General features: G+C 38.0%; 1 protein-coding gene across 1 annotated transcript in view; it reads left to right on the forward strand.

The window, feature by feature from the left end:
- Positions 1-23,117, forward strand: part of SNRK (SNF related kinase) — a 40,774-nt gene extending 17,657 nt beyond the window's left edge. Inside the window, exons 4-7 of the mRNA XM_010562399.1 lie at positions 10,753-10,894; positions 13,426-13,638; positions 14,679-14,813; positions 19,528-23,117. Of these exons, the coding sequence (XP_010560701.1) occupies positions 10,753-10,894; positions 13,426-13,638; positions 14,679-14,813; positions 19,528-20,746 (1,709 nt within the window). The 3' untranslated portion in view covers positions 20,747-23,117. The remainder of the gene's footprint in view (positions 1-10,752; positions 10,895-13,425; positions 13,639-14,678; positions 14,814-19,527) is intronic.
- The last annotated feature ends 2,177 nt before the right edge of the window (positions 23,118-25,294 follow it).

A 25,294-nucleotide genomic window follows, 5' to 3' on the forward strand; every position in this document is an offset into this window, starting at 1 on the left:
CAAAATCAGATTATAGCCAAATTTGTCAGAAATGAAAAGCAAGAAGTTCTACAAAAGGACTGATTCACTGATTGTTTTGTTTTGAAAATCTCCCCTTTTAATGTTGTATTGCAGCACTTTAGAAGATCTATAGTGAGACATACTATAGAATGAGCTTGAAGATGTAAGGGTGCAGAAAACTAGAAGTATAATACTTGGCTGCTTCCAGCATTTCCGTTTTGCTTGCGTCAGTGCAGAGCTACCCCTTCTCTTGTGCTGCATTCTATTGCATAGCTGACCATTTGATGAACTGATTTTATCAGTAACTTGACAGAAAACTGTTAACTCTTCTGCAGGCTTAACTTCTGCCAGGTTAGCAGAGGTGTTTGCTCCCTTAGCATTGAGTGGAAGAGCTGGTGCAAAGGAGGTGAAGGGAGCATGCAGGGTGGAGTAGAGCCCTGGGGAAGGGTGATAGGGCTTGCCCCTGTGTTGTGTTACAAGTTTAGGTTAGATCAACTCAGCCTAGCTCATTTATCTTCACCTTCCTTGTAAGAGAAACTAATTTGACTGAAATTCATCAAGTATCATTGCCAGTACATTTCTAGGAGAATTGTGCACTCTAGTTTTCAGCTTCAAATGCCTTTTGCAAAACAGAAGGAATTGATGGGAGTACCTTGTGTGTTTCCATGCTGTGCTCTCCTGTGTACCTGTGTTAGTGGCCACGCTTTTCTGCCTTCTCCCTGCTATGCTGTGTATCTCACACTGCTGGAAGAACCAAGTCAAATTTGAAAAATTATCAGAAGTGAGCTTTTTATACTTTTTAGAAGGGGCAAATGTAAGGAATTGGTTGTAGAATACTTTTAGAAAGTTTCAGTCTTGAGGATGTTCATGTCATGTTAACAAAGAATTTATTTTTATGTTCTGTGGCAGTTTGTATGCAGGTCATAAAATTTATTTTTAAGGAAAAGGGAGTCCAATTTTTATGTAGTATGCTATCCTTTGGTTCTGCTTTTTTCCCCTCCAACTAATTACTTATTGACAAGAAAATACTTTTAATGCTTCAAATAGAGGGTGTTGTGTTACAGGTATCAGAGCCTTGTATTCAGAGCCAGAAGTGAAGTTATGATGTGATGGGGCTGTAATGAAGGGTGAGAGTCTGTGATGACTTCTCAGTAAATCTGTGCTGGCTAATATTTATGAGGTATAATTAATGTTCCATTCTGGATTGCTTTATGCACAAGTTTTAATGCATTCACCAGTAAACTGCTGGGTGAATCAAAGAAGAATTTATCCAAGTGAAACCACAGAGGAGAAGCTGTCAAGATAGTCTTCAGTTACTACCATATCAGCTAAACTGTAACTTAAGTATAGGGATGTTTCTTAGTCATCACATGGGAGAACTGTTTTCATAATACTTCAGATGGCTGTTGTGGAGCAAGATTTCATTATGATAAATACATCTCCACAGCCGGGATGCTTCATTTCATGTATCTTGCAAACAAATATTCAGATTACTTATGTTCAGCCCATGGCTGACTAATTTGGCAACACAGATCTGGTGGGACCTAAATCAATGGTGTATTACTTATTTATAAACCAGATGCATAAGTTTTGCATTCATGTGTAAAGCTGTACTAAGATGTTAATTTTTATAAATAAAGTACAAATTGTACATTGTACAGCTAAAACCTTTAGGAAAAGATAGTCAGTCAGAACATATGAAGGATTTCTTAGATACCAGGAGAGAATTCTTTAGTACTTACATACAAAATAAAACCAATACCATTGCAGTGAAACATGTACATAAGCTGTATGTGTTGTATAGACTTTGATATGTCCAATGATTTTGAGAACATGTTTTATAAAGAGGAAAACTTACTTCTACATGTAACTAATTAATACTGTTTTTTATCCTGGCTTATTATTTTCTCAAGTAGTAGTATTGGAATTCATGCTGAAAATGTTGGTTTTGTTTGTGTTTTTAATGTAGATTCAGTAACTTCTGAAATGTGGCTAAGCAACAGAAACCAAAGGAGAAAGAATGCATTTCTAAATGCAGAATTGATGAATCAGAGTAAAACAGGCTATTTTGGAATAAAGGCAGTGGCATGTGTTCAGTAAGACCTTTCAATGGTGGTATTTTTTTGTTAAAATATCCTTACTGAAATTTGAGATGCAGTATTTTCTAAAAAATAAAGAACAACTGTTTGTCTGTATTTTAATAGTTTTATGCAACCAGCAAACCCCATGCTATTGTCTTCAGGGAAAAATAAGTACTAGTTGCCAGATTGAATGAAAATAAGAATTGCTTCCAAAGATACTACTAGTTACTGATGATCATGTCTTAGTCAAATAAAAATATATAGAACAGACTGTTTCATCAGACAGATAAGCTAATTATGAAAATAATTTGCTAAATGCCATTTGCTATTTATGCTCTTTTTTGGAGGGATGAGGGAAGGAAAAGGTTTTTCCTAATTCTCTTGTCTGCTATGTGTTCTAATAGTAATTTTAATTGGATTTGTAGTGCTTTAAACCAAGGAGAAAACCCAGTTCTGCCTGTTAATTTTGAAAGTGTTAGCATTGATTGTGGATGATCTCTTCCTCAGCCTTCTGCAAGGGAAATATAACTCTCATTTGACAAAGACCAAAAAAAAAAAAAAAAGCTGAATTAACAGACAATGGCATCTCTGAAAACTAGAGAGGTCAGTACACAAGTTTACTTAAAGCCTTTTTTGTTAAAAGTTAAAGAATGGAAGACTAGTTCAATCAGCTAAAAATTGAGTGTCTATGAAAAAGTAATCTTTGTTCTTTACCCCTACTCTTCAAATTTTACAACTGGCCCAGTCTGAGCATCTTCCAGATTTGCCAGCAGTCTGTGCACGTGGTAGTGTAAAAATACTTGATGCACAGAAATGGTGAAATTATTAACACAATTATTCTATGCTATTTTGCTACTAACTTTTTATGCAAGGGATGCAACTTTTGTAAGCTTTTTACCTTATTCAAGGGTGGAAATACTTATTCTTTGTTTGAAGCACAAGTATATCAGCAATATAACAGGCACCATTCAAACAATTCTGTAGTATGATACCAACTTTTATCCTTTTATACCATAGTATGTAATTTTTCATCATTGTTTCTAATAGGGTTCTCATTTTCTGCAGTGTTTGACTTGTCATATGAATTTTTACTCTTAAACTGTGTTTTGGCTCTTCAGACAATTATGTGAAGCTATGCTATAAATTTGAGTGTTCATTCTATTTTCCATAGCCTAAGCTGCAGACAGGATCTTAAATTTCAACTTGTAACAACCATGCTTACCACTATTACCCTCACGAGTTATCAGCCTGTACCTACTCCTGAGCCCAGTGAAGGTCCACCCATAAATTCCAATCCAAATAAAGTGGTTTATGATGGGGTTTCATGTCAGAGTTCAAAACAGCAGTCTTCACAAATTGCCCAGTTGCTTCCTAGCCCTGAACATGCCCAGAGTGCAGAGATGCTGATGATCTTTACATTAGATTTTGCTAATTAGCTTTGCATAGAAGAACTTGCTATTGAAGTGCTGATGTGTTGAGTCTCTTTCAAGGCTTGTCTTCAACAGGTTTCTATGGATTGGGCTTTCTTCCACAAATCTGCTCTGAAGAGGTTGTAGCAGCAGTGTTGATGACATTAAAGAGAATGTCTTAAAATAGTGGTTAGAGTAAGTGCCCACGATGCTGGAAATTGTGGTCCATTTCCATCCTTCATTTATCCACAGTCCGTTGATACCTCTGCAGTGGCAAAATAAACATGTAAACATTTGTCATCTCCATAAAAGTTGATTTGTTTTCTTTTTGCTTAAGTGGCTTCTAGTAGAAGATAACTGTAATGTTGAGCTGTTATAGTAAACATTGCAATCAGAAATGTGTAAAACCTGACTAAATTTACTCAATATTACAAATAACTTCTGAAGAAGCAGACTTTCTGTAGAAAGATCTGTCTTATCAACTGAGTAAACACTGTGTAAACTGAGTTTACACTGTGTAAACTGTTAAGCAGTTCTACATTTAAGTTGGGAGGAAAAAAAGTCTTTTTCCCACCAAGGTCTGAAATAATGACTTTAATAAGAAGACTCAATTTACATTACATAGTTAAATGCGAATGTGTCTATTCCAAAATGAGTATGGATTTTTAGCTGCTTAAAATCACAAATTCACATAGCATATATAAAGCGTAACAAGTGTCTGACTTCTGAGGAATGGTAGAAAATTGAGCAAATATCAAGCTATAAGGATACCCTATGTCACATAAATTGTAACTGTCTGAAATCTGTAGTGCTTATTTTAAGAGTAAATCGGGAACTTCAGAAAGCAATAAACGGCTAATGAAATTGTGAAGCCCAGCTCGGTGGTTAAGCAGATGAATATGGATGTCCGTTGTGCAGTGTACAAACTTGAACATAACAGATGTTTGCCCTGTGTTTAAGACAGGCGTAGCACAGACAGCTAATGATGTAGTTTGGTTTCTATGGCAGTGACTTCATGTTATGTAAGGAAGTTCCGTATACACAGCCCTGGTTGTCATGGTTCTGGGAATCCTGCTTGAACAGTCCTTTCCTGATCAACATTATTTGATGGCTTTAAAAAACAATAAAATATTTTCTACTGCAGCTAGCTACTAGTGCTTTTAAAAGTCCTCATCTCTCTCATTTTAGTCTTGTTATAGCAATGGCAATTTCAAGTTACTAGTGCCCAATTTAAAGGCTAATTGTATCTTGAGATCTTCACTGTGCTTTTGATAGAGACCTTGATTCTGGCCACTCCAGTATATGAGTGTGCCTTCCTTTACCATAATGATTTGAATTTTACAAGTTATAAGTGTGCTAAATGCAGGCAGCATGTCAGGCCTAAATTCTACTTCTCCACCAATTTTCTGAAGAGAGCAAATTAGATGACCCTTGGCAGGGAGGAGAGGAGAAGTAAGTGTCCATAAAGCCTTCAACTGCTAATTACTAAGAGTAGTAAAAAATTGTGAAAAATAAATTCTTGTTTAAATCTGCTCTTCTAAAGGTAGGTTTTTGTAACCCTTCGCTTCCCTATGTTCCTTCAGTTAAGAGTCTCAAATCTAGAATTGGCACTGGCACCTGAGTTCTGAGCTGTGATAAGGGAATATAGCTGAAAATGTATGCTGAGTTGTTGGCCCAAGCGAAGTAGTTTTGCATACAAAACCTGCTCCTTTATCTGGTTAAACTATCCAGCAGTACAATTATTACAATATCTAAAAGTTTTGTCTAAAACCTGATTATTTTGGGGAGGGCATTAACATAGCACCATAGCTAACATATTATCTTAAAATTGTATGCCAGGGGTGTGAAGGTGGAGGAGAGGTAGATCTCTGCAGAGTTCTTCACTGTGTATATTGTATGTCAAGCCATACTTGAATTGAACTGAAGGTGAGATTTTTTTTTAAATGGCGCTTCCCATTTAACAGGTCTCAAAAAGCAGTCTTGCTCTGTATTCAGGTCCTACCCATATAGTTCTGCATGAGAATGTTGGTGGGTTTTTTTTTTACTCTGGTGCTTGTGCAACCCTTTAGCGAACCAGTGCCATTCAGTGAATGGGTAAAAAGGTAAATAGATGTCGTCCTCGTTGCTTTTAAATGTGTATCTACAGCTTCTAATAATGTGTGAAAGCAGGAAACTGTCTCAGCTAGGATTGTTCCCATGTTGACATAAGGTATCTCAAACTAAGAACATACTAAAAGGGCTGCCTTCACTAAAAAAAAAAAAAAGATATGTTTTCCCAAGTGTGTGGAGATCTGAAGAAAAACTTATGTTCCTTTAAACTTTGAGTTGTTGTTCTTCCCCCTTTCCCCAGTTATTAGCTGGTCTAATAAGAGATGCTATTCTATCTAGAAGCCTTGCTTTGATGAGATGTCAGGCTCTTACTTCATTGCTGCTCCAACATCTTTCTAATCTGCTCACACAACTGTCTTAAAGTTGATGATGCTTTTGACCAAATCAGGTCACTAGATTTTGACTGAGACTTTCACCCCCTTTTGTAATAGGGTAAGAATGCTCTTTGGGATTTAGAAATGAAAGATTAAGGTGCCATTGTCTGCTCTGCTGGTTGAAGTGATCTCCCCAGCAGAAGCAGTTATTCCTCTTTTGCTGCACCTAGTATGTGAGCAGAAATTGGCAACAGCAGCGTACAGCACAAGAAGGAGCAGTGTGTATGGACCAGGTGTTGATCAAAGCTTGATCAGTTGAGTGCAAACTGTCTCCATCTTCCTTAGGTTCCTTGGGATCCAGAGGACAGATGAGTTTTCTCTTTATTAATAGGAAAGAATAATAGAGCAGCACTGATTCTGGCAGCACAAACCAGTATGGTAAAGAACATTCCTGTGTGTGGCTTTGTGTATTGTTTGGGGAAATAATAAAATCTGGAAAATAAGCACTATAATAAAATAATCTCTGATTGATTCTCCTTTACTAATTTCTCAAAGACAGCCGTGCTTAAAGATCTTGAGTTTTGCCTCTGTCAGCCGGATGGCACTATTCTGGAAACCAAGAATTTTCCAAAATGTACCGTGGTTATTACATTAAGTGGGTGAACAAAAATTGTGTCTCTAAAGGGAAGAAAGCGTTTTCATTTCTTTCAATATTTTGCAGTATATTTTCTGAATTTGACTGAAAAATATGCAGCTATGGATCTCCAGTAAAGTGGAGAGTGCAGCTACAGGATTGATTTTTGCATGTATAAAATTACTTAAACCTAATAAATCAGGTACAAATGTTAGCATTTCTTCTATATGTACCCTATAGTCATTTGACTGTTGATCTTTTAAATATTTCAAAATGATATGTGGGTATTAACTCATTATTTTGGAATATCTGCTTTGAAGACTTCAGGTTCTAAACCTTGGATTTTGAGTTATGCTGAAGGCTAGCAAACCAACTTGTTTAAACTTACTTGCATGTTGGGAGTGCAGGTCACTTATTTAACTTTAGAACAGATGTGTACAAATAAGTAAGACCTTTAACCCTAAGTTTGTGTGTCCTTTTTACAAAGAGGAGATGATTTCCCCTTTTTGGTACTATTACCTATGTCAAGCTGTAAGTGGCTTCAAAACATGCTGTTGTGGTTTAAGCCCAGCTGGCAACCAAGTGCCATGAGGCTTGCTCGCTCAATCCTCCCACCTGGTGGGATGGGGAGGAGAAAATATAAAGAAAAGCTTGTGGGTCAAGACAAGGACAGGAAGGGATCACTCACCACTTATGGTCACGGGCAAAAGACAGGCTCAACTTGGGGAAAAAACAAACCAATTTAATTTACTACAAATCAAATCAAAACAAGGATAATGAGAAGTAAAACTCAAACCTTAGAACACATTCCCCCTACCCCTCTTCCCTTCCTGGGTACAGCTTCACTCCTGATTTTCTCTACCTCCTTCCCTCCAGCAGCGCAGGGAGATGGGGAATGGGGGTTGGGGTCAGTTCATCCATCATATGTTGTCTCTGCTGCTCCTTCCTCCTCAGGGGGAGGACTCCTCACTCGTCCCCTGCTCCAGCGTGGGGTCTCTCCCATAGGAGATAGTCCTCCACAAACTTCTCCAGCATGAGTCCTTCCCACAGACTGCAGTCCTTCATGAACTGCTCCAGCGTGGGTCCCTCCCACAGGCTGCAGTCCTTCACGAACTGCATCAGCATGGGTCCCTTCCATGGCGTGCAGTCTTCAGGAGCACACTGCTCCAGCATGGGTCCCCCATGGGGTCACAAGTCCTGTCAGAAAACCTGCTCCAGCATGGGCTCCTCTCTCCACAGGGCTACAGGTCCTGCAAGGAGCCTGCTCCAACATGGGCTTTCCCATGGAGTCACATTGGGGGCATCCGCAGGCTGCAGGTGGGCATCTGCTCCCCTGCTGCCCTCCATGAGCTGCGGGGGGACAGCCTGCCGTCTCACCACAGGCTGCAGGGGCATCTACTCTTCAGGCGCACCTCCTCCCCTTCTTCACTGACCTCGGTATCTGCAGAGGGGTTTCTCTCCCATCCCGCTCCCCTCTCTGCTGCAGGTTTCCCTTCTTAAATATTTTATCCCAGAGATGCTACCACCATCGCTGATGGGCTTAGCCTTGGAGCCGGGAAAGCTTCTAGCAACTTCTTGAAGGAGCCACCCCTGCAGCCCCCTCCCCTGCCATCAAACCCCTGCCAATCAAACCCAATACACATGCAAAATAACTTTATAATGCAAAACCTACAGGGATTCCTGTTGTCTGTTCTGGAAACTTTTTTTTTGCAGAGATCTGCCAGTAAAACCCTAACTTTTATTTCATACAGTATTGTATGCGTCTTAAAGCGCCAAAGTGAAATTTTGTGGTAATTTGGGCAGGGCAAGATACTGTTGTTACTGGTCTTATTTTGTTTAGGATTGCACACAGCTGTTGGGTGAATAATTTGTAGTTTGAAATACAAGTGAATAATCCAGCTCTTATAAACCAGTTCCCTTTTTCCATTGTTCTTTCAGGGTTTGTATCTTTCAAATGAAGTTACTTTGAAAGTTTGTTTAATGTTTCCTGTTTTCTGTCAGCTTTTTTTACCACTTCCTTTACACTTACTGTCCTTTACACTGTGTTTGGTGTGAGGAGTGAAAAATAATTTTGTTTTGTAGCTGAGCTAAGGCAACCCTGTGTTGGTTTAAATGGAGCATTCAAGTTCTGTGCGTTCACACTATCAACATTATTTTAGTTTTTGCTGTGCTGTGTCATGCTTTCATTTTCTCAAATAAACACCTACAATAAGCTGCTACATGGACTCTTCTAAAATACTTCATGTTGAAAGGATACATGAAGGATTTTATTGCGGGGGGAGTATCGACCAGAATACTAGGATAGATCATATCACACAATAGAGTTTAGGCAAAGTTAATCTAGGAAGGATATTGATTTCTAAAAGATGGCTGTTAACAGAAATGCATGAATTCACGTGTTTTATGTGCTTGCAAAAAATGAGTTTTTATAATCTGTTGCATGGTGAGAGAGAGATAATGCACCAAAACTTTTTGGCTGCTTTCAAACTAAATAGTAGGACAAAGATGTAAGTAGCTTCACAAAATTAAAGGTGTACTTCCTAGGTACCTCTCTGTCTTGTGAGGCTTTTTAAAATCCTATATTCCAGAACATTGAGCTTTCTGGCATCAGTCTATCAAAGTATTAACACACATACTGAATCTTAAATATGTGAACAGTCATGCTGAATTTGCAGGTATACATGATAGGGTGTACTGGCCTCAAAATGTTCAATACCTACAGGATTGAAGCCCTAGTAAGCATAACAAATCAAATAATTGTCTGAGTTAATAGCATACACTTACTACAAATTAAAGCTCTAAAGAAAATTACCATGTAGTGTTTCTATTCCTCTGTCAGCTAAGCCATATGAAGAATGGGTTGTAACTAGCAAAATGAGTGATTGTTCTAGGGATGAATGTGTGTGATTTACATTATTAAATAAAATTGTAGCCGTCCTTCAGCTTTAAATGCATGTCAAGTATTTTGAGTAGGCTACAGAAAGCAAGATGCAGTTGGGTAGGTAACTTAGTGTGGTTCCCTCTTGCAAACTCTGCTAGGACAGAGCTGGTTGCTCTGCTTCTTAGGACCACTGCCAGCTGCTCTCCCCTCTTTTCATCATTTCTTTCAGTTCAGCTGTTTGTTTGGTTTTACTGGGTACAGATCTGTGAAATGCTAGGGTGTAAGACCCTAAATTGCCACTGAAATTTCCAGAGCATGCAGTTGTAGCTGAAGATTAAGAGCATGGCCTTTTCTCTAAGCATATATTGGAGTTATTTATTTTTATGCAATATGAAATATAATATTTTTCAATATTTAAGCTTTCTGTATTGAATGCAGTGAGACTTGTGAAGTATTTTGTTCTAGGTAAACTCTTTAATAAAGATTTGAACTAAATATTAGCTTTTACAGTAAGTAGAAACCAACTAAAGGGCTTCATGCCCAGCAGTGCTTCTTTTTCATCTCTTGGTATGTCATTTTATTAGGGAACAAGAAAGTTGTTAAATGTTTTTTATTTTACACAAGCAGAAATTAGAAGGAAACAAGAAGTCTCCCATGGCATAGTAGAGATCACTGTTAATTGTTATGTTTGGATATTTAAAAAAAACCAAAACATCCCACACTGTGTAGTATGATTGGTGTAAGAAGGTAGTTTTACTTAAATGATGTAATTTATTATTTACTATTAGAGGTAGCAAAGAATTTTTTAAAGCAACACTACTAAAGGAAAAACATAACTAGTTCAGTCTCCTTGAAATAAGTTACTTTCTTTGTAATTTCTCTACTTCATAGAGTAACATGTAAACACTATTAAGAACAGTTTATGGTAGTCCTTCAAAAAGGAACGTGCTTTGAATACAAATCTCTTTAATAATCTGTGCCTACCTATGAAGAAAAGGGTAATGAATTCTTGTCTTCTGAGTGACCAGATTATCTTCAGCTTTATCTAACACTTTGCTGTCAAAGGTGTTATGCATCTCAAACTGTTATGCATCCTTGAAGTCATTAATTCTAATTCTTTTTTCCTCTAAAACTATAAAAGCTCTCAAACAATGAAACGGCTGTATTTTGTACTTCAGTGGAATTGCAAATTCCATAAGTAATGCTCATAATCAAGAGTGCAGTAATAACTCCAGTATGCATCTCAAGAATATTTCTTGGTTTTGATGATAATTATGTCTGTTTCTTCAACAGTTATTTTAAAATATGTACTATATATTTACAGATATATGGAGTTTAGGGGTCATCCTCTTCATGTTGGTTTGTGGACAACCACCATTTCAAGAAGCAAATGACAGTGAAACACTGACTATGATAATGGACTGCAAATACACAGTGCCACCTCATGTGTCCAAAGAATGTAAAGAGTAAGTAGAGTACTAAAGAACTTGGAAGCATTCGTAGAAGTAGATTCTCATTACCTTTAGGAGTTCCCCACACCATATCAGCATGTGGAATATTCCTTGCCTGTTAATAAGATATTATGCTGACTGCTTTTGCTTAGTTGTTAGTATTTCTTCACATCGATTGAGTAGTTTCAGTATTGCATTTTTTTATTCTTTGTGTCTCTTCTTACTAAAGATTAATCCCATGATGTTTTTTTGCTAATAGGTTTTTCCCACACTTGTGTGAAACTTCATTTTGATTTTACACAATGTATCTTTCATGTGTCTCAGTTGTCATGCATTTTATAAATGATTGAAGAAGCTGCTCACCACTGCCTGATGTTGGCCACCACTCTTGCTGCACAAATTACAAAGTGTTGCTGAGAGTATTTTGTGGCAGGGGTTAAAAAGGTAAAGATTTCTGTTATGTTTCTGTTCAAAACAAAGTTGCTAAAACCCGAGGATATCACAGCAAGTTTTGCTCATCTCCTACTGAAATTGCAACTCCAAATCAACATTCCAGGCAATCAAGGGAGAAAAATATTCTGTCTGCAAATACCATATGCCACTTGGGAATCATGAGTCATTTTGATGTGTTGTTTTTCTGCAGTGTTCACTGCAGCTTTTTTATTTTTTTTATATGTTCCAATATTTTCCATATTTCCCTGTCGGTTAATGACCTCTTCATTCCTTTTAATATATACCCCAGTTGTATCACTTAGAGTATTTTACAATGTTTGGCGGGGTTCTTGAATCTGCAATAGACTATCTTTAAATTTTCAATATGAAAGTCCAGATGCCTTTATAAATGCTTGAAAAATGCATTTGGTCCAGTCAAAAAACTATGGCAGCATCTAGGATTCTGTTATTTGACACAGAATGAAATTTTTACAGCTATGGTCATAATGACTGCTCCTCTATTCACCTGTCGTCTGTATGGTCCGGGAATCTAATGCATAACATGATGCCATAGCTGGTTTTCATGTCTTGTCATTAGTGTCTAGCATTTCCAGTAACATGGAAAAGCTGCTATCGGTGCTCTCAACAGCTTGAAGAGCTTGACATACAGGAAGAGGTTTAAAAGAGAGCTCTTATCAGTGAATTGTATCAAATAAATCTCTTGAGACGCTGCATGCTGTGCTGAAGTCAGGAAACTTATTTTTTGCAGCCTTTTGCTTAATATATTGGCTAATGCTAATTTGCTTATAGGCCCAAGTAGATCTACTTTTTCTACATGATGTATCAACAAGGTATGATCAGTTACCCAAGTCCTCTATAGGTTAGGTTTTCTTAGGGAAAAGACTCTGGGAATGTTTAAACTTCCTGCCTGGAGTAAAAGCATTCTTGGTGGTTTGCATAAGCAAGCTTAAAGCAGGAGGCACATGTGGTACATTTGTGTGGTTTTACTACAGGTGTAGTTTAAAACAAATCAGACGAAGTATATAGTTTGTTCCCTTTCTGTCATAAAGTTAACAAAAGTAAAGAAAATCAGGGCTCCCATGTCTCACCCCGCTTTTCCTTTTGGTAAAGGCAGAGACCACAGCTACTAAGTATGTATGTGACATTCTTTTTTTACAGTAGAGTTTTAAGAAGTCTGAATTAACCTCCATTTTTAATTCCATACATCATCTTACACTAAAAAATACAAATAAATTGTGACTACCTTTGTGATTTGTGTGGCCTTGCAGTTTGAAGTTGCATGGTGTAGTATAGTTAGTGCAATAAAAAGCATTATGTGAAAACCACAGAACTTTTGTTCCACATGTTGGAGCAATAAATTTTCATTGAAACCTTGGCACCAAAACTGTATATACATGTTCTGTTTGTTGTGCAAAGCCAAAAATACCTTCTCCAAGAATTTTTCTTGTCTAGTAAGTGAACAGAGATGTGCTATGCTAATCAAGTCGTGTTTCTCTGTTTATTTGGGGAATTTATGCACTTCCTTTCAGGCACTTGTAAACACTCAGTATCAACCCATTAGTCGGTTTGTCACTTCATCATCCCAGATAGTGTTTTGTTTTGGTTTTTTTTCCCTCTATGGATAGAACAGATCAGTGTTCTTTCAGGGACACTGAAGAATCAAATGTCTAATAGCTATTTTAGAATAAAGTATTTCTACTTATCTTGCCATTCCGCATTCTTGTTGACAGCAGCAATAATAGAAAGTTATACTTCTATTACTTTACAGACCAGCCTAGGCCATCTGTGACAGTTGCCCTTTAAGACCTATTAAAAACAAACTAGCAAAATCAGGTTAGGAATCTAAGCATAGTGAATGAAAACTGGAGTGTTTATGATATTTATAGTTTTTAATAGGTAAATTGTTTGTTTCCATTCAGCAATATTTGGAATGTATTTGAGAATAAATTATTTCCCATCACATTGTTTACTATAGAGACTTCTAAAGATCTATGTGGACCAACAGCAGAAAATTTTTTCCTAACGTTGCTCTTACAATGGCTGCTTTTTAAACATGTGAGTGCATTTTGTTTAGATTTATTTTTTATTCACAGTCTAATTACGCGGATGTTGCAGAGAGACCCGAAGCGAAGGGCATCTTTGGAAGAGATTGAAAACCATGCATGGCTCCAAGGAGTCGACCCATCGCCTGCAACAAAGTACAATATTCCTCTTGTGTCATATAAAAATCTGTCTGAGGAGGAACACAACAGTATAATACAACGCATGGTTCTTGGTGATATTGCAGACCGAGATACAATAGTGGAGTAAGTTGTAAATTTTCTATATGCAGTTTGTTTTGTGCATCTGTCATTTTTGATTAAAGAATGTCCTGAGAACCTGGGTACTCCAATGTTTAAATATCAAGCCTTTCGGTTAACAAACAAAGTATTACAGTCTTGCTCTGTGATGGGATATTCTAGGATGAGAAATACTTAAGTAGACCCAACCTTAGGAAAAACTTCCAAGAAAATGTGTTGGAACAGTGTTTGATTCCTGTGGTAGTTTGCCATCTTAAGTAAATTTAACTACTTTGAAATCCATGCTTTTATTTGTGTTTCATCTCTCATGCATATTTGGAGGTGATAAATTCTAGCATTTTTCCCTTAGTACATTTCCAGTATACCTGAATCTTTGTTAATTTAGAATATTATTCCTTTATCTATATAATGCAAAATAGTAACTGTCACTGAGTGAGCTTGCTAGAAAGCTACATAGTTTCTTCTAATAGATTAAAACTCCCAAATTTCTAAGCTAGAAAAACTGTTAACTAGCTTACCATTGGCAGGGGGGGAAGCAGCAGTCTCGCTTCTTAAGCTTTTAGCTGTCTAACAGTGGCATCCTTTCTGTTAGAATGTCTGAATGATGCTTACTACCTTATGAATTTAATTTTACTGTAAACTTAATGCGACAGCCTTAAAATAATGAACATTTTTCCTCCAGTTGTTGCATAAACAAATATTAGTGCTTTGTGGTTGTATGTGCCACTGGGAAAGCCCATCGTTGGTGCATAATATTAATGAAATACAATTTTATCATTTAAAGAATGTTCAGTAAAGTAAGAATTCTTTATTTTTTTATGATATTCTGAGGATGTCGTCATCCAACTATAGTTGAAAGTACTAGACTTGTTGGCTCTTTATTTTATATAAAACCAAGACATGCTTGTCCAAACATCAAAAATACACAGTTCTGCTTTCAGGCACTCTTCCTGCTATGAGAATTACAGCAAGTTGTGCGAGATGCAGGTCCAGTTTTCAGAAAACCATTGATGTATGGTTTATTTCATGTTTTGTACTTTTCTTAGGGCATTGGAAACTAACAAATACAATCACATCACTGCTACTTACTTCTTACTAGCTGAAAGGATTCTGCGAGAAAAACAAGAGAAAGAAATTCAGACCAGATCTGCAAGCCCTAGCAACATCAAAGCTCAGTTCAGGTGAGAATTTAGGAATCTAAATTTTTAAGCTGGCTTAATGAGAATATTATTGAATTGCTCAAGTACTTCTTTTTAAAAAACAGTAAAGTACTTATTCATTGCAAATTTTAAATGTCTTTAAAGTGCTGTGGATGCTTCAGAAGCTGTTCAGAAATCAGTTACCAATAATATTTTCAATTCCTACCATTTTCAGGAAATGCCTAACCAATTTGAAGGCTGTATCTGAAGTAGTAAGTTTTCACACCTGCTAGGAAAGGGCATGTTCATTGACCTTCAGTTCCTCATACAAATTGTATATATAAATCCCTGAAAAAAAATTAGTTGCATAATCCATAAACATGTTGATGGGGAATTAGTTGTAAATGAGAAATCATTCTGGATTTGATGTTAGGTTTAGTTGTTAGCTTTGATTTTTTTTTTTTTAAATGGGTTGAACATCCCCTAAATCAAGCTTAGAGCAAACACCTGTAGGTTGTGTTCTTTTTAATATCAGTTGATATGCCTGTTGTCTAAGGAAAACTGTTGAATTAATTGCTTTAATCACCTATTTAAAGATATGGCAATAGATTTTTTTTAATTTTTTTTTTTTTAGTTTGACAAAAACATGATTTAAAAAACCCCATAGTAAGGTTCCCTGAGATTTTTCAAAGCTTCAGCTTGTGACACAGTAAAACTAAAGGGGGAAGTGGGATTCTGGCATCTAGCTGGTATTGCTGTGTTCAACCAGTCCATTTGCTCTGCAACCAGTTAGCAAAGCATCCCATATTTTCAGTTACAGTGGCATATGCTTTAACAAAACAAACACAAGGTGAATAGTATAGTTTCTACCCACACATTGATATTGGAGGATACATGTTTTGAACACTTATTTTTCTTAAACATTTTGTTTTTAATTTCCTGAGTTAAGTGTCAGACTACAACTAGGGATCTGCTGGTATTGAAAAAAAATCTTTATTGGCCCATCTTGACAAACTTTATAGTGAAGACGTAGGTTGTGCTGAGGCATTTCCATTAATTTTTGTTCTCTAACCTCCAGTCTCTTCAAAATTTGCCTTTTAGGTTTTGGCAAAATATTATTGGTAACTATTATTAGCAATAATAACAATTGTTGGTAGCTAATCTCTTAATGAGAGAAGAATATTAAGTGCTTGTGCTGATGTTTAGAGTTGCTGCCTACCTTCAGTGTTGTTAATCTGTCTGTAGGATTTGGAGAAAAAGACAAAATAGCTTTTTCATTCCAAAGGTTTCTTTGTGCAACTTTCATGCAAGGTCACGTGTGAAATCATTTAATAGGAATGATAATAGGGACATAAATGCTATGGTGTCCTTCTGCTGCATATCTATATTTTCCTTGGCCTGATTGACAAAAGTCAGATACTACTACCTCAATTTCAATCTAGGAAAAAAATGGATAAGTTATAAATTAAGGGCATGCACTTTGGAAAATAGGTTAAAGATACATCATCTCCATTGGTTGTTACCTTGGATTTAGGCTGAGATTTTGGAGGCTTTTAAAGGAGTCTGTTCTGAACACCATTCTGTCTACCTGAATAATGAGTTATTTCTCTCTGAACCTTACAGTGGTTCTCAACATCTTTGTCATCTCCAGATGAGACTCCAGCCTGTGTTGTGTACTAGAGTAGACTGAAACTTTATTGCTGTGCTTAAAAGGTCATTCACTCAATGGTCACTTATGTAGGAAATTTTATGTTGTGTGATTACAAGTACTTTCAAAGAGTTATTGTTGCAGGCAACTAAGGGTTGCCTACAGAACGTAAATGGCCTGGAGCTTGGTGTTACAGACCTTAAGTCTCTTCAAGGGTAATACTGTAACTTTCACTCTGCAGTTCTCTTAATGGACCATCCTCTTTTTTTATGTCAATTTCTTTTGAAAAAGAAAGCCAAGCAGAGCATGAAATGAAAACTTCAAATGAAAATTCTAAAACTACAAAGTCTGCATTTAAATTGTTTTGTTTTTTTCTCTGCATCAGTGTCGCTCTTGCAGTAGAAGAGCTGCTCCAGTTACATGAGGAACTGGAGCAAACAAGTTCATTCCATCTAAATCTTGATATGAATTTGTAAAGTTGAATGGAGTACTTAAAGCCTGCCTTATGAGTATGAATCATGACAAAGGGCATCTGCATAAACTCAGGCACTCTTGCCCTTAATGGTCTCAGGTAGCTATTGCTTGTCTTCATGGTGGTTCTAAATTCAAAGTATTTATATAGAATGACCTCATGGAAGAGACAACAAAGTCCTGCATTACTTTGATTTTGAGACTTCAAAAGAGTTTTGTTTTTTTTTTTTTTTAAATTACTTGCAACCTGGAGCTTCCCTTCTGTCTCACTCTCCCCTCAGGCCTACTGGGAATGGAGGGGAGGTGGGGGGGAAGGGATGCAAACATGGGCTGCTATAAGAGATAAACATACTGTAGTGGGGAGGTTTATTGCCTGGAAACTACAGTACTGTCAGATACTATATTTACCCTTTATTGTGACAGCCACAGAACTCTCTTCCTTTTTTTTGCTGACAAACCAGTCTGTTCTTAAAGCATGGTAAATTCTTGAAAGATTTAGATCTTCGTTTTCTGTCACTTTTGTAGTTACGTTTCTAATTTATTTAAGTCCTATTTGTTAATCACAGACAGTTGTTTGTGTTTAAAATACCCAGCATGGCACAAGTCATCAGAAAACTAGGTCAGTGGTTCCCAGTGTTTCTGGAGTCAGCTGGGGCCTAAGGGAGGATGCCAGTGTCAAACCAAGGAGGACCACAGCTTGGGCTCCGCTTCTTGTCTGGACAGCTTGGGTCGGAGCTGCTGGTTGTGTGGCCTCCCTCGAGGCAGAGCCCCTCACTGGAGGGAAACTGGTGGGAGGGCACCGGCAGCTCCCAGTGCCCAAGGAGACAGGAGGGAGCCTGTGCAGCTCCTCCTAGGGAACGGACTACACAGGCTTACACGGGTGTGTTGGCAGCCAGGTCCTAAGAGGATCCTGGTGGATTTTTGTATTGCTGGTTTGTTAAGCAAAACTGAAACTAGCACTTCAAAACAAAGTCTGCAGTTAGGCTTGATGAGTTTAATGTTGGCTTTAATAAAGTACTCTTCTTCAAAGTTCATACAATTGGGAAGATGGTTGTCAATTGTTCCCTGTGTAGATAGGCATCTCACACTTCAGGATCCTTTTCTATCCAGCTGTTACAGAGGGAGCCTTGAGGAAATGCGGTCCTAGTGTAGGTGCTTCCATTAACTTTAAACCTTAAAAAGAACACGTTTAGAGTAAGAATAGCAAAGAGGTGTGCGAGCTTTCCTTGTTTCTTCAGCTTGACCTCTTAACACAGCAGAGATCAGGAAGTTGGTATGATCCTTCCGTTTTCGTACGCAGGCTGTTCAAGCAGATATCTGGGGTCACGCTTGGTGCGAAACATTCTCTGCTTCCTTTCCCACTTTCCTCCTACGCGTTGCTTCTAAACTGGGCTACAGCCCTTTCTTTTGGCACACCCAAAATATGGTTGGGAATGTCTTGTAATGCTATCCATATGTAAAGAGAGGTCTCTACTACAACTTTTCATGCAGTATGTTAAGAGTATTTTAGTTATGTCAAGTTAAATGACTGGCAAACTTTTTTAAATTAAAAATTAACTCTTACTTTGAGAGGTTAGAAAAAATTTCTTGGTCTCCACAAGAAATATGGGGCTTATGCTGAGTGAAGCAATTGAAGAATTATTCAGTGTTAAGGTGTTGGTCTTGGATTAGGCTTTCAAAATACAGAGAGGGAATAAAGACTGACAGTCTTTGTTCTTAGTTTATTTGGTGTGCATTATGGGAAAATTACAATATATATTAGGATTTAAAGTAAAATACAGATCATTAGGTACTAGCTTAGATACTGGAGATAAGGCATCAGATGCTAACTGTAAAACTGATTTACACTCAAGTGTTACTTTCATTTTGATTTGAGCCAATGCTAGTACACAGTCATGTATTTTGAACTTGGATTTGCAGTTTAGTCAAGTGTCATATTCTTAAGCAGCTTGAGTCCTGAATTCATGCAGCTGTATTAGTCCAGTTGCTCAGCTAAGGACAAATAAATGTATGATCTCAATTCATCTGTGTTTAAAATTAAAGGGGATTTTGTAGAATAGAGCTTAGTCTGAATGAGACTTACTGAAAATGAGAGAATGTTTCTTCTGACTCAACTTTTCAGTCTCGCTCATGTTAATTCTAACCTAATTTTTATATTAAGAATACTGGGAAAAAATAACAGAAGCTTTAGATTAAAAATAGTTTGCAATACTATCTTATTTAAGGTACGCTTGAGTCAGCTTGTATCTTCCTCTAGGTACTGGTGGCTCTGTACTTACTTCAGATTATTTTCTCTGAGATGCAATTATTTAAAGTTTTTTATTGCTTAATTCATTTTCTGAGAGCAGTGAAATCTTAAGATTTCATTTGACAGTAACCAACATAATTTCTAAACTATGCTTTTGTATATATGATCTTTCTTTCAAATAATAGCATTTCTAAATGAATGCACATTCTCTGAGAATGCTTCTGTTTCTTCAGTTACTCAGTACTGTTACTTACAAACATGCCACCCAGCAGGCCAATCTGTGTGACAGTACTTGTGCTTCTGTTGTGCAGATCTTATGTTTTCTTACATGTTCGGAAATACTTGCCATGATTTAACTTTTCTTTTATCCTTTATAATTGTTTATGTAGGCAGTCATGGCCAACAAAAATCGATGTACCTCAAGATCTGGAGGATGACCTTACAGCTTCTCCTCTCTCCCATGCAACTGTTCCTCAGTCACCGGCTCGCACGGCTGAGAATGTTCTCAATGGCCACAGAAGCAAGGCCCTTGGTGATTCAGCAAAGAAAGAAGATATCCCTGAATTAGCTGGACCGGCACTTTCAGCAGTCCCATCGGTGAGCTTAAAACCCACTACAAGTGGCCGCAAGTGCTTATTCAGAGTAGAGGAAGATGAAGAGGAGGATGAAGAAGATAAGAAACCTATTTCTCTTTCTACTCAAGTTGTTCTGCGCCGTAAGCCTTCAGTTACAAATCGTCTTACTTCGAGAAAGAGTGCACCAGTCCTCAATCAAATCTTTGAGGAGGGCGAGTCAGATGATGAGTTTGACATGGATGAGAACTTACCCCCAAAGCTCAGCAGGTTAAAAATGAATATTGCTTCACCTAGCACAGTGCATAAACGCTATCACAGGAGGAAAAGCCAGGGACGGGGCTCTAGCTGCAGTAGCTCAGAAACAAGCGATGACGACTCGGAAAGTAGGAGACGCCTAGACAAAGATAGTGGGTTTACCTATTCTTGGCATAGACGGGATAGCAGCGAAGGGCCACCTGGCAGCCAAGGAGATGGTGGTGGACAAAGCAAACCAAGTAATGGAAACGGAGGGGTAGACAAAACGAGCCCAAGTGATAACAACAAAGGTGGGGGGAGTCCCTCCGGTAGCTCCAGTGGTAGCACCAACAACACTTCAGGTTCCACTCGGAGATGCGCTGGATCCGGGAACTCAATGCAGCTATCGTCTAGAAGTGCAGGGGAACTGGTTGAAAGCCTGAAGTTAATGAGCCTTTGCCTAGGTTCACAGATTCACAGCAGCACTAAATACATTATTGATCCTCAAAACAATCTGTCCTTTTCCAGTGTAAAAGTACAGGAGAAGTCAACATGGAAAATGTGTATAAGTTCCAGCGGAAGCACAAACCAGGCTTCATCGTTGGGCAACCTAAAGTTTTTTTCTGACCAAATGTCAGACACAGCAAATGAATTGGAACGCATAAAGAACAGGAACTTGAAAAACAATGTGCTACAACTACCTCTCTGTGAAAAGACGATATCTGTGAATATTCAGCGGAACCCAAAGGAGGGGCTGCTGTGTACCTCCAGTCAGACCAGTTGTTGTCATGTCATTTGACAACGACCCGACTTTAATAGCTCGATCTACTTGACAGCATCATTCTTCCTGTTCAGAGCTGTGCACACCTTGTCACAGACCCCCTTTTATTGTCTTAAGATTTTTAAGTGGGCTTTGAGCAGTTATTTATTACACTTTAATTTTGTGTTTGCTTGATGGTATGACAATGCATGGTCTTTGCATGCTGCTAGCCGATATGTTTTTCTTTTTCAACAAAACAATATTTTATTGTGTAATTTTTACATTTATAATTTTACTATGGAAGATCTGGATTAAATTAAAATAAATATCTGGATCCTAATGTAAATGGAGCACTTAGAAGTTTCATGTTCTGCACTTAAACTAGAGAGAGAAGCTTTTGTTTGCTTGTGAAATGTTAATTCTTGTTCTGACCTTCTGTGATAACTAAAATATGTGATATGTGGCATACTTCTATGTGTCTGAAACAGAACCAAAGCAATAATGTTTTGATGCTGAAAACTCTTCAGGGAGCTTTCAGATGTTCCAAGGCTTGTACAAAGCAAAGATGCACTGAAAATTAGTGATCTTGAAATATGATTTTAAACCCACACCTGTTTGTCTTAAGCTATAATATGGATAAAGTTGTGGCTCAAAAATCAAACTGAAAAGATCTTGTTTTGCTAGAGGCAGTTTTCTTTCTTTTTTTTTTTTTTTTTAAAAAAAAGGCAAGTAGATTTGTAAGGCAGCTTTCTCCCATAGAAATATGTTAATATTACAAGCAGACAATCTTCTTTTTTAATATAACAAAGGTAAATTATTAAGTCTACTTCTGAGTTTTTACATGGTAACTGAAAATAAAGTATTTGTATGAATTACTTTTGTTATTAGTATATCATGACACTTAATATTTTAGGTTTTTACCTTGTAAACCTTCTCCCCTATCCTCTCCTCCCCTCCCTGAGATTTCAAAAGGCAATAAGGGATGGAAAACCTTTAGGTAATTGGATTCAAATGGAAATTGTTATTGTCATTTACATTTTTCTCATTATTACTGTTTTTAAGACTTAAAATACTGCTGTTCCCCACATGTACACCACTTATTTTCCCTCAGTAATAATGCTTTTTCATGAAGTCAATTTAAAATAGCATATAGGAAAGTATTTATTTTACAGCTTTTAGCCTTTCTGTCGGGTTTCCCATTGCCGTGGCAAGGTCTTGATTTAGAGTATTTCTGTACGAAAGGATACTTTTGACCAGATGAATTAACTTTGTGGAATTTTATTATCTAGAATAAAATATATTGCAGATTCCTAGTTTTGGGAAGGGCAAGAATGTTTTATTTTTTCATGCTGTGCACTGGGTCTTCTAAGCAATGCTAGTGAAACTGGTGGTATTATGTAGCAGCACCCTGGGCACACATTGGCTGTCTGGGAGGAGTTTACACTGTTGAGCATCTTGTAACATGTGCAGAATAGTCAAATACAATGCGTTTCACGTCCACCGCAGAGTGAGCAGAGCACCAAAGAATGGCGTTATGCTTGGTCATAATTTCTACAGCTCATGACAGCTCTTCTTGATGATGAGTGAAGGACTTTACTAAGAGAGTCTAAATTGCATGGGGTATTCTTACTGGCTAGCCTAGTCGGGGATTTTACATTCTGCTTTCTAAACAAGGCGAATGATAAGTGTTTTCCTTCTTTAAGTTTTAAACTCTAGTTGCGGTTTAGTCAGCGTGATATTTATAAATCGAAAGCTACAAGAATAGATGTGTGGGTGAAGCCATAGAACATATTTGATTGAAATTTTTGAGCAGGGATCTTACCAAGGGCCAGAAATGAGATGTGTGGTTCACAGACAGTGAGCGTAACATCCAAGTAGGAGACAAGTTTATAAAGGGCATTGGCAATAAACTTATTTGTTGCAGCTTTTTTCCAAGTAGTGTAAATACTCTTTCCTGATATTATGTACAGCCTTGGAATGGCACCTTTTAACTAACCCCAGGTGTATTTTGTTTCCAATGTTTTTATATACAACTGTATATATGGTGCTCACTTTAGAACAGCAGTGTTGACCATTTATGCTGCATAGTTGTATCATAGCCTTATAGTTGTGTGTGGTTGGTTGAACCTTTGGGTGTACAAATGTTAGTCTGAGTGGTGTCCTTTCTCCATCTGTTGACAGGTGAATGATTGTGCATGTGGTGTATGTTGTATTATGTTGTCACGTAAAAGGAAGGGCGAGAATAACCACTACATTAAGATAATATTGGACCAAACTATTTAGAGCAAGTAAACAGTTTCTTGTACCCCTTAACGTGTCTTTAAAAGTTGCATATAGTTACAGTAGTGTATAAATTAAATATTGTGGAAAAACAACTAGTCTTGTATTTTTCTGTATGTGTGTATATAAATATATATATAAAAAATGTACCTCTAGGAACTTAATCTGTATTTAAGATGTGACAATCTTGACACAGAATTTTAAGAGTAGCAGTATAAATAAACAGAATTAATGAACAGAAATATAAGAATTTCTCACCACGAAAGAATCCATGTGTGTGTGTTAAGAGGGTACAGAAATATCAGCTGATCTTATTGCTTCCAGCAATGTTTGGCTTTTTCATTGTATAAACATTCATGGTGTGCGACAGAAATGGAAAATCCAGTTAATAAAAGTGATATCTTGATTGATGCATAACCTATGATTTGCATGTCAGTGCGGCCTGTTACTCCTGGTGTTCACTGTGTAAGGGCGGCACAAGCTCCTGGCCCCTTCCCCCATGCTGCAGCACAGTGGAGGCCAGAGCTTCTGGAGACACACTTGCTGGGCATGCGTTCTGCGTGCTGCAGCCCGTGCTGAGTAGAGTAATAAATTAGAATAGAAAGCAGTAGACATATAAGCTCGGTTGCCTTGAAAAAATACAACTTTGTGTGTGGATGCATGTTGGTTTGCAGACTTCCAGGCATTCTCTCGCATAGATCAGACTTGTTCATTTGGGCTTAAAAGTTGTCATCCACTAGAATAGCTTTTTGTTTAAAGGTTGAGGTTGCTGGTTTTTGGGCAGAACTTACTTAGACTAATTTAAGTGGTTTAGTGAACTTTATAATCTGCTGTTCAACTAGAGAATGCTTTCGATGATACACTTGTCCGGCTTACCATCTGAGCAAACCCAGTGCTGTTCTGGCAGCTGGTGTCTGGCAGCTCTGGGATACAGAATACGATGGGTCTCAAAATCTCAGTTAAAATATTTGCTGTGCATGTGCCCGAGTCAGTCAGATGAGTCTTATCTTGGCCACACCTCTGTCCGTTACAGTCATGGGAGGGACACCTCACCCAGCCCTGCTGTAACTCTTGGGGAAAGTAAGGTGCTTTACTTGTCTCGGGTTTTTCTTGTTAGATGAAACGACCGGTTGTATACCTGTTTGCAGATCTGCATAGGTGGTGTGTAAACTAGTATTTTTTTGTTGTTGTTCTTGTGAAGGTGTATGTATGTGAGTTGGAAGTTTCACCAGTATAGATTGAATGTTTTTCATCCAAACCTAACCCAGTACTATTCTTCTTTGCAATGTAAAATGGGTAATAGTGGAAAAAAAAAAATAAAATGTTAGCATCAGCACTGATACACATCACCAGTGGGGACTGGAGCATGCTGACTGCACCAAAAGATGGGCACCTTAAGAAAAAGCTATCGTCACCCAAACGGCCCAAGATCTAAAACCACAGTGCAAGACACAGCTCTGCATGCTCTGCTCTGGTTGTGCTGTCACAAGTAACAGGATTCTGGGAGTTAATTCCATGTGTTTACTGCAGCTGCTTCACAGAGTACATCTTACAACTCTGTCCCACATTGCAGTGTTTAGACTGCCACGTGCTGGAGAAACATCTGCTCCTGAACATTTAGTCTAAAAGTACGTATGTATGTCGGTACAGAAGGAAGAGAACAGCTGAAATACCTAAGCTGAAATCCAGGCGCGTGCTCTCACTGCTGTCACTTACAAAATGCTGCACCTTAATGTGTAGTTGGGAGAGTAATGCTTCTTACTGCTGCCTTTTTCCCATGGTACTGTGAAAAGCGGCTCAGGCTGCGGAGGGTAGCAGCGCTAGCCAGTGCTTCTGGAACACGTTCTGCCTATTTTGCCCCGCCAGCATGCGCACTGAGAGCAGGTGGTTTCTGGTACCTTCTCGTGCCTGTTACCGGTTTACCCTCAGAGATGTCTCTGGTGACCTGTGGTTGGAGCAGGTCAGCACAACCTTCTGCAGCGATTTAACACAGAGCCTGTGATTTTAACTGCTCATGAAACATGAGCTGTAACCAGGCAGAGATCGTATGGACACAGGACGTTTGGTACACTTAGAGGGATTAATGGCATTTAACAGGTTATGTAATTATATGCAATTAATGTATGATTACTTTATGATTGGCTAGTTGTGCAAAGCTGTACTCACAGGCTTTTGCAGCTGGGACCTTGGCATTGCTGGTGAGCTTCCCGGTGCTGGTTAATGCACAATGGGGTGGAGGCAGTAGCAGGCAAGGAACAGCCAAAGAACTTGGTGGGGGGAGCTGTGACTGTGCCTGAGCGAGGAACG

This window comes from Haliaeetus leucocephalus, unplaced genomic scaffold, assembly GCF_000737465.1.
Source record: "Haliaeetus leucocephalus isolate CR32 unplaced genomic scaffold, Haliaeetus_leucocephalus-4.0 Scaffold159, whole genome shotgun sequence".
NCBI lineage: Eukaryota > Metazoa > Chordata > Aves > Accipitriformes > Accipitridae > Haliaeetus > Haliaeetus leucocephalus.